The sequence below is a fragment of the Caenorhabditis elegans genome, chromosome II (assembly GCF_000002985.6).
Source record: "Caenorhabditis elegans chromosome II".
Classification (NCBI taxonomy): domain Eukaryota; kingdom Metazoa; phylum Nematoda; class Chromadorea; order Rhabditida; family Rhabditidae; genus Caenorhabditis; species Caenorhabditis elegans.
Window position 1 is genome coordinate 12,131,508 of NC_003280.10, and position 18,823 is coordinate 12,150,330.

At 34.5% G+C, this 18,823-nt stretch overlaps 1 protein-coding gene and 2 pseudogenes across 3 annotated transcripts; 2 read left to right on the forward strand and 1 right to left on the reverse strand.

The window, feature by feature from the left end:
- Positions 1-22: 22 nt before the first annotated feature.
- On the reverse strand, positions 23-1,387 carry Y43F11A.6 (annotated as a pseudogene). Its single transcript has 6 exons — positions 1,224-1,387; positions 1,063-1,176; positions 865-1,011; positions 422-815; positions 141-371; positions 23-90 (listed from the first exon to the last, which is right to left on the reverse strand). Coding segments are annotated over exons 1-6 (1,118 nt in total).
- A 1,131-nt stretch (positions 1,388-2,518) lies between these two features.
- Positions 2,519-15,629, forward strand: Y57A10A.1 (annotated as a pseudogene). Its single transcript has 19 exons — positions 2,519-2,584; positions 2,742-3,076; positions 3,203-3,361; positions 3,414-3,488; positions 4,780-4,983; positions 6,154-6,255; positions 6,539-8,005; positions 9,098-9,418; positions 10,058-10,174; positions 10,358-10,459; positions 11,905-12,021; positions 12,075-12,191; positions 12,361-12,477; positions 12,840-12,956; positions 13,172-13,282; positions 13,640-13,846; positions 14,258-14,429; positions 15,266-15,493; positions 15,568-15,629. Coding segments are annotated over exons 1-19 (4,196 nt in total).
- A 496-nt stretch (positions 15,630-16,125) lies between these two features.
- Positions 16,126-18,709, forward strand: Y57A10A.2 (SPK domain-containing protein). The gene is made up of 7 exons (NM_064181.4): positions 16,126-16,453; positions 16,523-16,636; positions 16,977-17,144; positions 17,194-17,238; positions 17,679-18,024; positions 18,273-18,485; positions 18,539-18,709. The coding sequence occupies exons 1-7, from the start codon at positions 16,296-16,298 to the stop codon at positions 18,599-18,601; spliced, it is 1,107 nt and encodes a 368-aa protein (NP_496582.1). The 5' UTR covers positions 16,126-16,295; the 3' UTR covers positions 18,602-18,709.
- Positions 18,710-18,823: the final 114 nt, after the last annotated feature.

The window sequence follows — 18,823 nt, forward strand, 5'->3', positions numbered from 1 at the left end:
GAACATTCAGCAGTTGGGAGAACATCAGGAGCTGGAGAATGTGATGAGAATTTGCTGGATCGCTTCCTGGGCATCGACGATGAGGATAACCTGAAATTAGAGATATTTTTGATTGTACAGCTCTTTTTTATTTCAAATACCTTTTCAGCGGCTCCAAAATTCTTAATCTTATTGTCGATTTCCTTTCGAAAATCGTTAATGAGTGGAGACTCCAATTTGAGCAGAACAAATTTGAGAATCGTCAAGAACGCCTTGCCACACTTTTTCGATGAGTCCGGGTAGCCACTGGATTCGGTGGACAATCGGAATTTTCGTGTAGTTGTAAGGAGGAACAACTTCAAGGACAGGATCACGTCTTGTGCATCGAGTTGCTGAAAAGAAGGTATTTGCTTTAGAGTTGATAATGTATATCTCCGGGTACCTCATCTCTGATTGCCAACAAACGCAAAATTTTGACTTTTAAGCCAGTGAAATCACTTTCAAGGTAGATGAGCATTTCCTCCAATTGTTTCACCAGCTGATGCAGGCTGATTCCATCCGAGTTTGATCCATTAGTTGTAGCACCGACCATCTGCACGTTCATCAGCTGCACATTCTCCTTTCTCTCTGGCTCATCAAATCCGGGATTTGCAAGATTGCGGGCCTCTGCGATCACTGGTGGAGCCTGTTGGATTTCCGGATTGCGCGACCTGTGTCTGTTGAGAAGTTCGTCGTAGGCGGTTCGATCAACTGGTTCCGGTTTTGGCACACCAGGAACCGATCCCACAACTTCCATCTCGTCATCCGACATGTCTTCTGCAATTGGAGCTGATGTTCTGTAATAATTAAGATTTTAAGTTTGAATCCACGAGACTGTAAAGTTACCCTTCTCTATCACGTCTTCTTTTTAATGATCTTCTTGCCTTCGCCGGCACACTATGATCTCCTTTCAATACGATTGCTCAATCTCTCGAGATGTATTCGGTGATTCGATTTTTGTCATCGAGACTGACCTTGCCAGTTTCTTCCATTCTGAAATTAATTTCTATTTTTATTGAATGTAACTACGATTTTCCAACTTACTGTTCGAGAAATTCCGCATTGACTTCACCGGCCAGAGCAAACATTACACGAATTCGAGATTAGACACCGTATCGCGTGAATTTGTCCATATGCCGTGCGATTCTTCTATCGAACCTGAAAAATTAAAATAGAAGTTGAAATTTCGAATGAATATGATGCACCTCTGCGAATATCCTTTCCATGTCAATGTCTTGTCCGAATCTCGGAAGCTCTCAAAAATCGTCTTTCCCACCACCGGTTCGGTGGCGTTTCCTGTCGTTTGCACCAGAAAGTCCATCAGCTTTTCCACGTCAGGAGCGGGGACGATACGAGCATCGGTCGACATTCTCTGAAAGTGAAATTTTTCGAAAATAAGAGTAAAATCGAGATTATAATGAATACTACGCAAATTAACCACTGAAATGAAGAGAATTCCGAGTGATTATACAAATTTAAGTGGATTTTGACAGATTTCTACAAGTTTTCACGAAAAAATACGAGAAAAAACGAGCAAACACGCCGAAAATCAATAAAAATTTTAGGCCAGAACAATATTAATTTGACAATGACTACGGTAGATGGCGGAGTACGCAGAGGTTTTTGCGTACTTTGCATCATACTCTACGAGCAAATATTTTCATTGTTTTTTGTTTTTTTGTTTTTCGAACATTTTCAATCGATTTTTGAGCTTTTTTACTCTGTTTTCTTGATTTTTCCAATAAATATTAGCTTTATTAATTTGAATTTTCTTAAAAAACTCGAAAAATCACGTAAAATTATCATTTGTACCGGTTTTCTCCGCGAAAAAATGTGCCTTACAATAGGACCGAAACATTTTTGCATTTAATTGTTTTTAGAGCGGAAATTCAGCATTTTTCCACGTTTCTATGTTTTTAAAATTTATTTCCATGGCTCCGCTTACATATATTTTTATATTTTTGGTCATAATTAATAAAAATATTTATATATTCCAGATATAATCGTAATGAATCAAAAATTGCAAAAATTCAAATCTCCACGCATCGGAATTTCAAACAGCGTCAAAAAGGTTCTTTAGACACTATTCCCGATCAAAGATGTTGAGAGACCGCTCGGAAAGGAATGTCACAGCGTCCTAATTTCAAAATCCCCCGTATACACCAGAGCTCTCCGTGCACCACGAGATCTCAAGCCGGGCGAGTCAATTGTGATGATTCGAGGATTTTGTGCATTTCATCATGAAATTCAACCAAATCACAGAAGTCAGAGATATCTATTCACATTCGGTCCTGTCTATTTGGATGCTCGCGCGATGTCAAAAAATCCGGGAAAATTTGTCCGCAGAAGCTGCATTCCGAATAGTTATCTTAGATGTGGAAGAACTGATTCAGAATTCTAGCTGATTATCGTCGCAAAGGAATTCATTCGAAATGGAGTTGAGATTACTATCGATTTTAATAATGATGTCTTCCCATTGTGTTCTCCTTTAGAATGTATTATGCACTCGACGGATCCTGGGAATTGTCGAAAGAATGGTGGTTATATTGGACCGCCGAAGCATTTTGTATGTTGAATTATGCCGATTTCACCGAAAAAAACAAAATATAGCAAAAAAATTTGGATTTCGCTCGAAAAATCACGAGCTCCCTCCACGATTTTTGTAGAATTTTCAATTTTCGAAAAAAAAAGTTTATTTTTTAATAAAACAAAAGGATTTTCAGCCTTCAACCATTTCTCCAATCAATCCGAAGCCATCACAACCTCAGTTCGATGACGAACAAATGAATCTACTGAAATCGATTATCAACCAGTCTAAAATCGTTCCCATGATGCCACGAGACACGAAACACTTGTGCCACGTGTTCAAGGAGGAATATGGCTCCGAGAAGACTGTAGAGGAGCTCTACTTTGGCCCAGATTTCTTGATTTTTGAGTTTATCCACCGAGTAATGGGTTCGAATATTGTACTGAATAAAGACCCACTGATAAATGCTCAAACTTTGCACGATTTGTTATATATGACAAGTGTAGTGGTGTACGAGCCCGTTTTCAAATGGTTTGTTTAAAATTGAATATCGATGTAAAAAATTCAAAAAAAAAACCATTTTTTGGAATTTTTCACATCGAGTTTCAAATTTCTCCCAAAATTTATGAAAATTTCCCTAGTTTTTCCAAAATTCAGGCTTGTCGACGCTGGTGTCAAAGTGTTTCTGAACACCGATCGAAAGTTATTGTTGGAGGAGCATATGAACACGGACCACAGCCACGTGCACTGCTGGAGCCGGAAACGTCGTGACTATTTCATTTATTTGGACGAACAGGAGAAGAAGCTTCTTGAAGGGTATTTAAAACTAATAATTAAATTGGAAATTTTGAATAAAATTAATTTTCAGAGCGACTGACAAATCTGGTGAAGTGGATCAGGCCGAAGATTTGGAAGAAGAAGAGGAAATTGCTTCAGAGAGCGGGTTCGTAAAGCGATTTTTTTTGGCATCAAAATTCGGAGTCGGCGGGTCTCGAAACGACAGAATTAACGCATTTTGTGGCCGAATTTTAGTTCAAATCCATATATTTTGGTCGTTTATATCACATTATTTTGTTGATTGCAGTATATTTAAAGGAGGACTAACGGTTCGGACGATTTTGAACGTATAGACCCAAAATGAGCTCAAAAGAACGAATTTCGTAATGAAACTGCTCAAAAATTGTTCAAATTTTTTTTATGGCGGTTTAAAATTTTGAAAAAATTACACTGATTTTAGCTAAAATCTCGATTTTTTCCTATTTTTCCGTGTCACATTTGTCCGAAGTTGGTTTTTTTTAGAATTATCGTCCTTTATTTCATTTTGGTAATAAATCTAATTCAATTTCGTCGATTAAAGTACATTTAAAGCCGATAGGTAACCAAAAATCATCAAAATTGGTTACCTATCGACTTTAAATATACTTTAATCAACGAAGTGAAATGAGATTTATTACCAAAATATGTAATAAAGGACGATAATTCTAAAAAAAACCAACTTCGGACAGATGTGACACGGAAAAATGGGAAAAATTTGAGATTTTTGCTAAAATCAGTGTAATTTTTTCAAAATTTCGAACCGCCATAAAAAATTTTTGAACAATTTTTGAGCAGTTTCATTACGAAATTCGTTCTTTTGAGCTCATTTTGGGTCTATACGTTCAAAATCGTCCGAACCGTTAGTCCTCCTTTAAATATACTGCAATCAACGAAATAATGTGATATATAAGCGACCAAAATATATGGATTTGAACTAAAAGTCGGCCACGAAATGCGCTAATTCTGTCGTTTCGAGACCCCCGACTACGAATTTTTATGTCAATACCTATCGGCTTTAAATATACCTTAATCAAGTGAATATTATGAGAAAAACGGAAAAATTCTGGCGAAATTGGAGAATTTAGCTAGAATTTAGTCTTTTTTTGAAATTCTCATGGCGAATTGTGTTTTATTGAACACATTTTGAGGCTATAAAAGCAAAAACTCGGAAGAAAAATTGCGATTTTTAAAAATATCCCTTAAATTTTGGTCATTTTTAGATGAAAAATTCTGAAATTTCCAAAAAAATAAGTGCGAAACCACAATTTGCCGAAAATTTCAAATTTTCAGCAAAAAAAAAATCGTTTGCAGTCCACTCCTGCTCTAGATTCCAAATTTGTGTCAAATAATCGGTCGTTTCGAGACCTTTAAACGCCATAAAATAGCGGAAACCAATTGTAATCAAATAATTTTTCCAGAGATCAAGTGTTCTCGCCAGTGCCTTCTTGGAATTCGCCGCCAAGTTCAAATTCTTCTCCGATGTGGAAATGACCACTGACTTCGAATTCTTCGAGAATTTCGAATTCGCCGCCAAGTTCGGAATCCTCTTTAACCTGGAAATCGTCGCCAAGTTCCAATTCATCTCCAGATCCAACTCCAGAAGAGCATATTGATAAAGAATGGTACCGTCTACCAGTGAAATTGGGTGATCCTCCCTGTAATCCGTGGAAATTGAAAAGAAGAGAACCTAATCATGGTTTTATGCGTCTGTTAGTAACACTGGAATATTTAGAATATTTTTGAGAATTCTCATCACGAAATTCAGCCTTTTGAGATCATTTTTAGTCTATTGGGCAACTTTTTTTGCAAAAATTCCAAAAAGTTGGAACAAATTCGATTCAAAATGCCACGCTTTTGATCTACAGTAACCCGCGGGATTTTCGATGCAGACTTCTCAGCCAGGGCTGGGACCAAGTGGTTTGATCTACAAAAAATGCGGGAACTTTTTGCACAAAAATGTGTGACGTCAGCACGTTCTTAACCATACTAAATCAGTTGAAAGAACTCTGCGTCTCTTCTCCCACATTCTTTGTAGATCAAATCAAAATGGGGCACTTTTTTCGAAAAAATTCCAAAAAGGTAAAAAAAAAATTGAAAAAATCCGAATAGTTTAAGAAAATCCGACGGAAAAAGCTAAGAGGTGTCAGAATGTCCCATCTAAGTTTGATCTACAGTAAACGCGGGGTTTTTGATGCAGACTTCTCAACCAGGGCTTGGACCAAAAAACAGAAAATTGAAATTTGCGAAAAACCAAAAAAACAAAAACAAAAAACAAATTGATTCTTGAATTTATTTTTTTTAAATCGTGAAAAAGTGAAATTTTTTAATTCTTTTGATATTAAAAAAAAATAATTTTTTTCGTCAAAATACCAACAACAAAAAATCCCGCACTTTTGTAGATCACTACGTGATGGGACAGCCTAACACCAGCTTTGATCTACGAAAAATGCGGGAGGAGAGACGCAGACATCTCAACTGGTTTCGGATTGTTAAGAGTGTGCTGACGTCACAATTTTTTGGGAAAAAAATTCCCGCATTTTTTGTAGATCAAACTGTGATGAGACTTTCTGGCACCACGTGGTGCACCATGTTAAAAGCCATTAAACGGGCGGAGCGTTTTTATTTTCATTAAAAAAAATTTTTTTTTGCCTCTTTTGCGAATTTCCACCACCAATTTCATAAGAAATCGATAAATTAAGGCTCCACCCATTTAATGGTTCCTACGAATATGAACCCTATAAAAAATATAGAAAAAAAAAAATTAAAATTAAACTAATTTCATATTTTTGCAGGAGCTCTACCAATTCTGCCAGTATCGGAGCGCTCGTGAGACCTATGACGTCACAAAATTCGAAAAAATCGAAAAATTCGGGTGTCACTGATTATATGAAACGGTAAAAATTTTTATTCGGTTTATTTACACACGTGGTGCCAGGCTGTCCCATTACGGTTTGATCTACAAAAAAATGCATTTTTGCCCAAAAATATGTGACGAAAATTACGAAATCAGTTGAGAACCCTGCGTCTCTTCTCCCGCATTTTTTTGTAGATCTACGTAGATCAAACCGAAATGAGACACTTTCCACTTTTTAGCAGAAAATTCACAATTTTTTTGCAATAAAAATTCAAAAAATCGGAAAAAGCGTATTTAATTAACCAGTTTCCCTTTTTTTTCAGAAAATTTCCTGCCGCATCATCCAAGCCTCGTGGCGATGCTCTCGAGAGCACTGTGACTCCTGAAAAGCGAGAAATTCCAGCTCAAACATCGAGCTCTACACCACTATTTTCGAGAATTTTTGAAATGTTTGGGGATCACTCAAAATCTCCAACTTCTTCTCAAAATGTCTCGGATTCTTCCACGAAAAGTCGTCCAGAAATTCAAATTTTGACAAAAAATCCGGTTTCTGCTCAAAATGGCTCGGATTTGCACGGAACTTCCACGCAAAGTCGTCCAGAAGCTCAGAAAACTCCAGTTTCGACGCGAAAATTCGTCCCACAAGCTTCGCTACCAACGAAAATATGGAAATATCCAGTTTCTACTCTGAACCGACCGGATATTTCGAGAAAATCAGACAAAAATCGTCGAGAGGGAGAAATTGTGCAGAAAAGATCAGCTTTCGTTGAGAATCCATCGAAAATTCCGCAAAATTCTGCTACATTGAAGAGAGCTGGTTCAGCTGCTCAAATTCCGGCGAAAAATCCGGTTTCTGCTCAAAATCGCTTGGATTTGCAAGAAATTCCATCGAAAACTCCGAAAAAATCGGTTAAGGCGGAGAAAAATGCTCAAAACTTGGCGGAAAATCTACAAAAAAGCGTCAAAACCGTTCCAGTGACTCAAATTTCATCGAAAACCACAGTTTCTGCTCGAAATCGCTTGGATTTGGACAAAATTCCATCGAAAACTCCGCAAAAACTGGTTAAGGTGGAGAAAAATAGCTCAGATGCCCCGAATTCGTCAGGAAATCCAGTTTCTGCTCAAAATCGCTCGGATTTGCAGGAAATTCCGCGAAAATCTGTCACTTTGGAGAAAAGTGCTCAAAAGAGCGTCGAAATGGCACCAGAGGCTCCGGAAACCCCACTAAAAACCATTTCTCAAGAGAAAAATCGCTCAGAATCTCACAATTTGCCTGAAAAGTCGGCTTCTACCCAACGTCCAACGATTACTCTCCAAGAATCCTTAAATTTGTCGAAAATTACGCCAGAATCTCAGTTTTCAACTCAAAATCTCGCGATTCTACACACAATTCCAATGAAAATCTCGGAAATATCGAAAAGTCCAGCTGCTTCTACCCAAAATGATACGGATACGCCGAGAATTTGGCTGCAATTGGATCGAACTCAACCGAAGGCCATTAAAGTAGAAGAAGAACCAACGGATGTGGTGGAGCCAGAAGCAGCTGAAATTCCGCTGGAAACTGGGAATTTGGAGGCTTCAAGCGTCGAGCAGGATGCTGAAAATGCTGAAAATCCAGAAGATCCAGGAGATTCAGATCCGCCGAATTTGGATCCAGAAATGGAAAAATGTATGGATTTTCTCGTGGAAATCATCGATAATTTCACTGATCCAGTTATTAAAACTGATATTTGGAAATTGTATTATTCACGAATGAAGCCAGATGTGTCTGAAAAAGTCATTAATAACAGGTAAATTGCAGATTTTCACCGAAAATTTTTTTAAATTACTCCAAATTTCCCCTGAATCCGAATATCTATGGGAAAAAATTCAAAAAAAAAACCCCTGATTTTATATTTCAGCTTGAAATAGCGAGTTTCGTGTGGTGTCAGGCTATCCCATCACGGTTTGATCTACAAAAAATGCGGGAATTTTTTCCCCAAAAAATGTGACGTCAGCACTTAGCCATGCGAAATCCGTTGAGAAGTCAGCGTCCAAATTCCCGCATTTTTTGAAGATCAAACCGTTATGGGACATTCTGACACCATGTGGAGCTTCATTTGTGCACAGTAGATTTTTTTAATGCGCGGCAGAAAATATTTTCGGTGGAGCGCGCCTGTATCGTAGGATTTACGAGATTTTTTAAAATTAATTATTTTTCTTTCGTGCTGATTTCAGTTTTTCAACGAGTTTCGTTCATTTTTTCCGGTTTTTCATCGGTTAAAAAAAATTTCGTTTTAAATTGATATTTTATTATCATAAAACTCCGGAAATTTGAAGTTTTTGTGTTCTGAAAACAGGAAATTTTTGGAGTTCTATGATAATAAAATGTTAATTTAAAACAAAAATTTTTTAACCGATGGAAAACTGGAAAAAAATGAACGAAACTCGTTGAAAAACTGAAATCAACACGAAAGAAAAATGTTTCATTTTAAAAGAACTCGTAAATCCTACGATGTAGGCGCGCTCCACCGAAAATATTTTCTGCCGCGCATTTAAAAAATCTATTGGGCACAAATGAAACTCCACATGGTGTCAAAATGTCCCATAACGGTTTGATCTACAAAAAATGCGTGAATTCGGACGCAGACTTCTCAATGGATGGGTAAGTGCTGAAGTGACGTCACATTTTTTGGGGAAAAAATTCCTGCATTTTCTGTAGATCAAATCGTGTTGGGACAACCTGACACCACGTGAAACTCGCGATTTCAAGCTGACATATATAAAATCAGGGAAATTTTTTGGAATTTTTTCACATAGATATTCGGAATCTGGGGAAAAATTTGAGTCAAATGACAATTTTAAAATTGAAAAAAAATTCTATAAAAGTTTAAATTTTTCAGATTCCAATCAAAGCTGGCTCCAATTATACACCGTCTGGACAATTATAGCATTGAGACTCGTGTTCGAATTATGTTCGTTATGGGTGTTCCAGTGGAAGCTGGCTTTTTGAAAAATCTTCGCAAAACCGCAGTGGTCCGTGTTGATGAAAATCAAATGATCACGAAATATGTAGCTTGTGCTGATGATGGTGGATTGAAGCTCGAAGGAAATCATTCAATGTCGGATAAATTGAAGAATCGAAAGAAAAGTATGGATTGGGTTAAGGAGGATGATTCGGAGAAGAAAGAGGACGAGAATGGTGACAAAAAGACGAAAAAGAGGTTAGAAATTGCTGGAAAAAAAATCGAATTTCGGTGAAAATCCGTGAAATCTGAAGATGAAATGACTAGCGCCAGTGAAAAAATGAAAATTTTTCAAAAAAAAAATCAAAATTTTGGCAAAAAGCTCGAAATTTCTCAAAAAGTCAAAAATAAAAAATATCCCGCTAAAATCCTTTTTTTTAAAGCAAGTTACCATAACTTTGACTAAAAAATCTCATACATTTTAAAATTAATTATTTTTGTTTATATAATGCAAATAGGGAGCGCTATAGGAAATTTTCAGCGAAAAAAACTCGAAAAATGAGCTTTCCCCGCGAAATTCTACCCCTTGACCGTTTTTCTGGACCTTGTAGCTCAAATTTTGAAAATCAGGTGTACGGTAGCCTACGCAGACATTGAATTTGACGCAAAGTTGCAGAAAAATTAAAGAATTTGAGTTTTTGAGGATGGTTATTGAAGATTATCTTCGAAATTGTGATTTTTTTTTTAAATTTTGGCTCATAAATTCTAGTTGAATTTTCAAAAATTTTAAATTTACCAAAATTATGACTGAAAATTTTGAAAAAACGGAATAATTTTTGACTTTATCGCTAGAAAACATGTAAGTACTAAAAACATACGAAATATTTGATTTTTCAGATCGTCTACTTCCAGAAGACGTACACTCAGTGATCATCTTGAAGATAGTGATAAAGAGGAAAGAGCCAGCCGTTCAAAGACAAAAATGCTGCGAAAAGACGATGAAAATGAGAAGAAGTTCGTGCAAATTTCAAATTTCTCGCGGAATTTTAGGAATTTCAGCGAAAATTTTTTTTTGAAATTTGAAAATTACCGGAAATAATTGTTTTCTCAGTGTGATTTTCTAAATTTATTTTCGATCGAAATTTCGATAATTTGAAGTACAAAAAAATATATTTAGGAAATTTTCAAATTTTTCAGGACCAATGGCTCAGTGGACGAACGTGACGAAGATGATATAGCTTTCCGTTCGATAACGGAACGACAGCTGAAAGTTGCGGAAAATGCTGAAAATGGGAAGAAGTTAGTAAATAATTCAACAGATTTAAATACGTAAAGTTGAAGAAAAATACGAAAATGGCGGCAGATTCCGATTTTCGGGTTGGAAAATTTCCGGCAAACCGGCAATTTTCTCATTTGCCGAACGGCAATTGCCGCCCACCCCTGATTGGAATAATCTCTTTGTCTCTATAGGTTGTTTACAGCCATATTAATAGAACATGTGAACATTTGATGGTTGTATAATCAGACAGAGACAATTGGTTCCGTCATCTATATTCTGCCTTTTGGGAATCTACAATGTCGTTCAATATATTAGGTCTCCAAATAAATTCCGGGTCAAAAATCATAACTTTGTTCGCTGCGTATCAATTTTTATGAAACTTTGGGAATTCATATTATCAACCATGATCTTTCATTTGACAATAGCCACAAAATTGTTTGACCACCCCAAGTGGCCTAACTCGGAGCCAATTTTTTCAGGCATTTTTCTGATCTCGCTTCTTTTCAGTTTTCAATTGAGTTTTGTGTGCGGATTTTTCTTTGTTTAGAATACATTATTAGAAAACAACAAAAGTTTAGAAAAAAATCCGCCCAAAAAAATTTTTTTTGGTTGGTCGTCAAAAAATGTTCAAAAAAATTTTTGTCGAAAATTCTAGATTTTTCCTACAAAAATGATGTAACCAAGTGTCAACTATTTTTAGACATACAAAACATATCAATTTAATTCGATACACTAAAATGATAGTAGAAAATACAATTTTTTCGGATAATTTTTTAGTTATTTGAATATTTCTTGAGATTCAAATTTTTAACTCAAATGGTTTAACAAAGTTATGATTTTTGACCCGGAACTTATTTGGAGACCTAATATTGTTTGATATTGTCGAGTCCGAGGATAACCTTTTTTTTCGGCTAACGGATAAATCGGCTAATTCCGAAATTGTTCATCTGGCTAAGCTTTTTTTTTCGTTATTTCTGTTAATTCAGGTTTTAGGTGAATTTTTCACTGTTATTAAGCAAATTTAGTGATGAATGACTGTTCAAATAGAAAAAATCATATAAATTCACAACATTTTGCTTACCAAAAAAAAAAACTTATTAGTGGAGTTAGCCGAAATAGTTGACCGGAAAATTCGGCTAAATCAGCCATTATCCGCACACCCTGACCAGGGCTGTTGTAAAAAAATTTTCGACCAAAAAAAGCAAAAAAAAAATTTTTGTTTGAAATTTGGATCAAAACACAAAAAATCGAATTTTGCAAAAAAAAAACAAAAAAAATTGGTTTTAATCTGGTTATATTATGAACGGTTTATCTGCCTAGTGAGTCCTAAAAAACTAATATAACATATCTGAAATTATATATATATATATAAATAACATAATTTCGGATTGCTTGATAAATCTTTCTTTGCTAATTTTTTAGTAGTGATGTTCCCGAATTTCCAAAAAAAAAATAAATTTTTCAGAGCTTCCGCCACCAAAAGACGTCTAGTGAGCAGTTCTTCTGACGAAAGTGACCAAGAGTCCAGATCTACTCGATCTACGACTAACAAGCAGCGAAAAATTGCTGAAAATGAGAAGAGGTAAGTTAAAAAATCGAGTTTTTTTTTGAAATGCAAAATTTGCCCATTTTCAGAGCTTCTACACCCAGAGTTCGTATTATCAGTATCTCTTCAGACGAAAGTGATAAGGAGGAAGAACCAAGCTGCTCGAATACTAAGAAGCAGGCGAAAATGGCTGGAAATGAGAGGAAGTTAGTGTGAATTTCATGGAAAATCGCGGAAAACTATTGATTTCGACGAGAAAATTAAGAAAATTCTCAACATTTTTTCGAAATATAGCCTATTTTGCAAATTTTTAAAAATTTTAAGCATTAAAATAATGAAATTTCAACTAGAATTTCATTCATTTTAATTTTTCAGAACTATAGCCCCAGCAAGACGTTCAGTTGGCGACACCCCAATCGATAATGAAAAAGAAGAGCGGGAATGCCGTTCGAACACGAAAAAGCAGCGAAAAGTCGCTGAAAATGAGAAAAAGTTAGTAGAAAATCCATATTTCCTGCAAAATATTTAAAAAAAAACAATCATTTTTTATTGTAATTTCCGAGAAAAAAAAAGTTCAAAAAAATTAATTCGACATCACACAGAAATTTATTTTTTTTATTTTAAAAAATAATTTTAAAATACAGTAGGAAGTGATTCATGTGTTATAAGAATTCAAGTTTTCCAAATTTAAGAAGAAAAACTTTAGAAAAGTGCGAAAAATTCAATTTTCTTGATTATCCAAATTGTTTTATACTTTTTAAAAGTTTAGAAAATTCGGATAAAATCTAAATTGTTTATTTTTAATTTTTATACAAAAAAAAAATTAAAAACTGCAATTATTCAAAAATTTTCAGCCCATCCAAGCTCCGAAGACGTTTGCTGGAAGCTTCATCCGACAAAAGTGACAAGGACGAGAGAACAAGCTGCCCAAGTTCCAAAAAACGACCAAAACTCGCTGAAAATGAGAAGAAGTTCGTGTGAAATACTTTTTAAAAAATGGAAAATTTTTTTAAACCAATTAACTAACAAAATCATAAAATGTCATGCGATTTTTGGTAGTTTTTTTTTGTTGGAAAAAACAATTTTTTTCCAAAAAAAAAACCTACCAGAAAACGCAAAAAATTGTTCAAATTAATCATTAAAATATTGTATTTTTCAAAAAATATTAATTTTCTAATATTTTCAGCGCCGCTTCCCCACCCACAAGACATCAACAGAATGGCTCTAAGGACAAAAATGAGAAGCCTGGTTGCTCGAGCACCAAGAAACAGCAAAATGTCGTTGAAAATGAGAAGAAGTTCGTGAAATTTCGATCAATTTGGGGATTTTGAAGGAATTTTTGAAACATTGCAACAAAAAAACGGAAAAAATTCGATCATTTTTAAATATTCTGTGAAAATTCCAAAAAAATTGCAAAAAAAAAACAATATTTTAGTTTTTGTAAATTTTCCGATTTTCCTGATACCTTCAGCTTTTTTCTAGAATTTTTTAAAAACAATTGGAATTTTTCAGATTTTTCAACTTTTTTAAAATCAAATTTTCACATTTTTCAATTAAAAAAAGTCGAAATTTACTAATAAAATGAATTTAAAAATATTTTCCAAAAGTATTATATTGAAAATTCAGAAATTTCACAAATTTTAATTTTTTTCAGAGCTCCAACTCCAATTCCAAAGCCCGATGGCCAGAATATCACTACTTCTAATCATTCTGGAAATGAAAGTGATGGTATTGAATTCGTCGGAGCATATGGACCTGAGCACGGCGTTCCTGTATCCTCTGGAATTCCGGCTCCTTCTGTGAAAATTGAGCCAATGAGCTTGACCTTTTCCAATGACAACGTGGCATACACGCAGGCGGAGTACGGTTTTGTGGAACAATTTGAAAACATAAAAAAAAAGTTTTAATTTAAAAAAAATTATGTAGAATTTACAGTTTTTTTTTTGAAATTGTTTAAAGTATTTTCCAAAAAAAATTCCAGATTTTACTGGAAATCTCATGTGAATTTTAATATTTTTCTATAATCTTTTCAAATTTCTCTAGATTTTTTCACATTTCTCAGAAATATCTCGACATGTTTCAATTTTTCGACAAGCTAGATTTTTCTGAAAAATTGAATTTTATTTCTAGAAATAATTCAAATTTCGCATAAAATTTTTTCATAAAAATTTCCAGAAAATTTCCATTTTTTTCAAATTTTACTTAATTTTTTCAGGATTAAAAAACCTTCTTTTTTTACCAAAAAATTTTTCTATTTAAAAATTTTTTCCAGGGCCTCATCTTCGTCTAATTACCTTCCAATACCATATCCACAACCAACAGGAACTATTGGCCTACACGAATTTTTTGAACTTTTGCGTCATATTCTTATTCTGTTGGAACGTGAAGAGCTCTCGGAGCTCACGAAACAAATCAAGACAATCATCGAAAATGGAAGCGATGAAGTACGGAAAAAAATGGCTGAAAATTAGGGGAAAAGCTGGAGATGTTTAGAGATTTTCAGCGAATTTTGTCTAAAAATTAGAAAATTCAAAATTAATTTTTTTTTCTCGATTTCTAAATAATTTTAAGAAATCAGTTATATTTTTGAATTTGAAAATAACTAACTTTCTGAGAAAAAAAATTAGAAAACCTTAAATTGGAATTGTATCTAATTTTTGCCCATTTCAAAAATAATTCCTTAATAAAAATTCAAATCCGGGCCTTTTTTCCAAATTTTTTGACAAAAAAATTAAGAAATTTCCGATTTTTCTGGAAACTTTATAAAAATTAGATTTTTGTTCTTTTTTGAAGACTCTCGAATTAAAAAAAACCTGAAAAGTAGCTTTTTCTCTAAATTTTTTCCAAAAATGCTTTAAAAAAAAGTACAGAAAAAACTGTTGAAAATTAGAGGAAAAGCTGGCGATTTTCAGCGAATTTAGGAAATTTTGCCTGAAAATTAGAAAAATCATAATTAAATTTTTTTTTTCTCGATTTCTAAATAATTTTAAGAAATCAGTTATATTTTTTAAATTGAAAATAATTAATTTTTTGAAAAAAAAATTAAAATATATCGAAAAAAAGACTTTAAAAATTAAAAAAAAAAAGAATTTTCAATTTTGTGCAATTAAAAATAATTTTTGACTAAAAAACCGAACATCGACAGTTTAAAAAGAATCTGTAAAAAACAGAATTTTTGCAATTTTTTTTAGAATACTCTCGAATTAAAAAAAAACCTGAAAAGTAACTTTTCTCCAATTTTTTTCCAAAAATGCTCAGTCAAAAAACCCCAATTTTCCAGAAAATTCCAACGAATCGAATCAATTCGGTGCTCGACGTGGCATTCTACAAAATTCAGCGAAAATTCGTCGTGACATCATCATCATCATCATCGTTGCCCAATTCGACGAGCGCTCGAGGATTCTTGAAAATTTTCAAAACGGTTCTGTATTCGTTAGAATCTCCAGAAGTCTATGGGCTCTTGGAGCAAGTTAAAGAGAAATTGGCCGAGTTGGAGCATTTGGATATGGTAGGTGCCAACTACGAAATTGACCAAGAAATTGGTGAAGCCGATTTAAAAATAAAAAAAAATAATTTTTACAGAATATTTCAACTGCTCACATTGAGGAATGTGTCAAAGAAATCCTCTCTATCTTCTCATAATTTTAATATATTGTACCATTTTTTTTTCAAAAAAATCCAAAATTTGTTTTCTGAAACCGTATATTTTGTTGTTTTCCCCCCATTCCTAATTCTTTATAAAGCTACTGAATGTGTTTTTTTTGCTGGAATTTTTTCTGTTTGAATATTAATTGGTTTTTTCCCAATTTTTATATTTGCAATATTTTTTTTTGTTTATTTCTTAGTTCCCGTAAAATTTAAATTGTGCATTTTTCCAGTTTCGTTGCGAGACCCGAAAAACTGCAAGTTTACTTTTTGAAAGAACGATCCGGTGTTTTTTTGCAGAAAAATACAGTTCAAAAATTAAAATTAGAAAATTTTCCAGTAAAAATGCTCAAAGTTCAGAGCTCAAAAATTAAACATTTAAAATAATCAGTATTTTTTTCATATTTAAAAGATGCTAGACTAAATAGTCTATGCAATTTGAAACCAAACAACACGTTTAAAATGTCTAATTTATTTTTAATACCATTTTTTTAGTTGGCGCAATGAATGCCGCAGATAGGAGAATGCTGAATTTTTTGGTAGCAAAGACGATCACGGTTTGATCTACAAAAAATGCGGGATTTTTTTGCCCCAAAAAAATGTGACGTCGTGGCATTTTTTATTTGGCCGTGGAGCGCTTTTTATTGATTTTTAGGCTTTAGACAATGGACATCACAGACGTCGAATTCACGCGATTTATTGATTTTCTAATCGAAAAAACTAAAGATTCGGTTGAGCCGTTAACGATGGCGAGTATAGTGTTCAAAGAATTCAGTCAGCTTGAAGGAGATCAAATTCCTACTGGATATGGACCTTATTCAAGGTAAAACCAGGTCTCGATCGCATTTAACAAGTATTTAATTTTCGTGTCGAGACCAAAAATTTCGTTCAGATTCCATTTCAAAATCGCGCCGGTAATCGATAAATTCCACAACTACAGTATAGAGACACGAATTCGATTGATGTTCGCCCTGGGAGCCAAGGTGTCGCCGGAATTTCTGGCGCTGTGAGACCTCACGGGGTGTTAGGATGTCCCATTACAGTTTGATCTACAAAAAATGCGGGAATTTTTTGCCCAAAAAATGTGTGACGTCAGCACGCTCTTAGCCATTCGAAATCAGTTGAGAACTCTGCGTCTCTTCTCCCGCATTTTTTGTAGATCTACGTAGATCAAACCACGTGAGACCTTTGACCAGTGGAGCGCGCTTGCAGAGCCCTTTTTCAAACGATTTCAGAATTTTTCTAAAAATTCGTGCTTTTTAGAAAAAAAAAAGTTACTCAAAAAAAGTTGGTCTGCAATCGCGCCCCACTGAACCGAGATATGCTAATTTTGGTAAAGCTTGCAGAACTCGAGAACACGGTATTGCTCAGCTTGACGGGAGAAATAGAATCTGCAAATATGAATCTGAAGACGGAACTCTCCAGCTAGGCACTGCTCATTCCGAATCGGCGAAACGATGCTCTGCCAGTGATTCGGATCAGGGCGGTGCGAAAATTGCGAAAATTACGGAAGAGTCTGTGAACAAAAATTTAAGATTTTTTTCTAAAATGGATATTTTTCAGGCCACAGATCACACAACACCCGACGAAAAGCGAAGAAAATTACGAGTAATAATGAATTTTTTTGAAATTGAATTGCAAGCGCGCTCCGTCGCTAAAGCGGCTAATTTATAATAATTTTCACCAATTTTTTACATAATTTTCAATGTTAAAATCACGGATTTCTGGCTTCCCTCATAAATTGAAATGGAAGAATTTGCCGAACTAGGCCATTTTGGCTCGGCCATATCTGGGGTAGATTTACGGCGCGTTGCGTGTCGCGTCGCGGCTCGATTTTAGTTGTAAAATTAAATGTATTTGTCCGTGTGGAGTACACGACACTTTCCCACGCGTTGTCCGGCGAGCCATTGTCAATGGAGCGCGAAAAATTCAATGAGGAAGGTCAGAACCCCGTGTATGGTTGAGCAAAAATCACTAAAAACAATTAAAAATATCCGAAAAAAAATTGAAATTCCCCGATCTAAAATTTTTTCAAATTTTTTTTTCAGATCACAGATCGCACAATTACAGAAATTATGGAACAATGATGAATATGTTGGGTCTCGCCACGAAATTCCGTCGAAGGGACCAGAATTCAAATTCGAGCATAAGCGTGACAATGACTTGGAGAATCCTGATTTGTTCTTCAGAAAACCGAAATCTGAAATTGATTTGGACGAGATTTGGCATGACGACGATGAAATTGAACACAGTATTTCGAGTTTTCGAGGGAACACCATCAATTTTCACGACTTTCTGAAGAAATTTCGGAAATTTTTGTGCTATCTAGAGATTCCCGAGCTTGATGGGCTTAAAAGTCGGATTAATATATCGATTGAAACAACGTCAGATGAGGTTAATCGAATAGTTATTACCGGGTCTCGACACGACAAGTTTTTGTTAGATTCAAACTGGTATGCGCCTTTAAGGAGTACTGTAGTTTCAAACTATTGCATAAATGTATACTTTTTTTCACGATTTGTTAAAAATTATGTGAAAAAAATTACAGTACTCTTACTCTTTAAAGGCGCACACCTTTTCCCATTTAACAAAAATTTGTCGTGTCGAGACCAGTCTGGGTATTCAAAAAAAAAAATATTCAGATTCTCGAATTCGCCGATCTTCATAAAACGTTCGAAACATTCTTCTTCGGGATTAATCGAAAAATTCGATCTACCGCCGCGGCTAATTCTATGCCGCTCAATGTATTCCTCATCAAATTCAAATGCTTCCTTCTTGGATTGGGTTCTCCCCAGATTTTGGATTTTCAGCACATGGTTCAGGCTGAGATTGATGATCCGACAGTCGTGAATAAGGTTTTTTAAAAAATTTTATAGAAAAAACATGACAAAAAACTTTAAATTTGCAGATTCTTCATCTCAACGACATCTGCCAAGCTGTAAGCTTCCTGTTCTCCATTATTGCACACTGATGCACATTTTTTTCCTTTTTGAATAATTGTTTTTTATTTGATTGCTTTTTGAATTTTTCGAATTATAAACTGTTTTTTTTAAATTAAATTATTTTGAAAATCGTTTAATTGTTTTTTGTTGATTTTTTGATGTTTTGCTTTGGAAAATTTGCGTTTTCAATCGCTAAATTATTTTCTCCACTCTTGCATGCCTTTTTTCACGATTTTTTTTTTCATCACAAA

Coding starts and splice junctions, on each gene's coding strand:
- Y57A10A.2 (NM_064181.4), top strand. CDS start 16,296: ATGGACATCACAGACGTCGAATTCACGCGATTTATTGATTTTCTAATC. Junction 18,025..18,272: donor TTGAAACAACGTCAGATGAG/GTTAATCGAATA, acceptor AAAAATATTCAG/ATTCTCGAATTCGCCGATCT. Junction 18,486..18,538: donor ATCCGACAGTCGTGAATAAG/GTTTTTTAAAAA, acceptor TTAAATTTGCAG/ATTCTTCATCTCAACGACAT.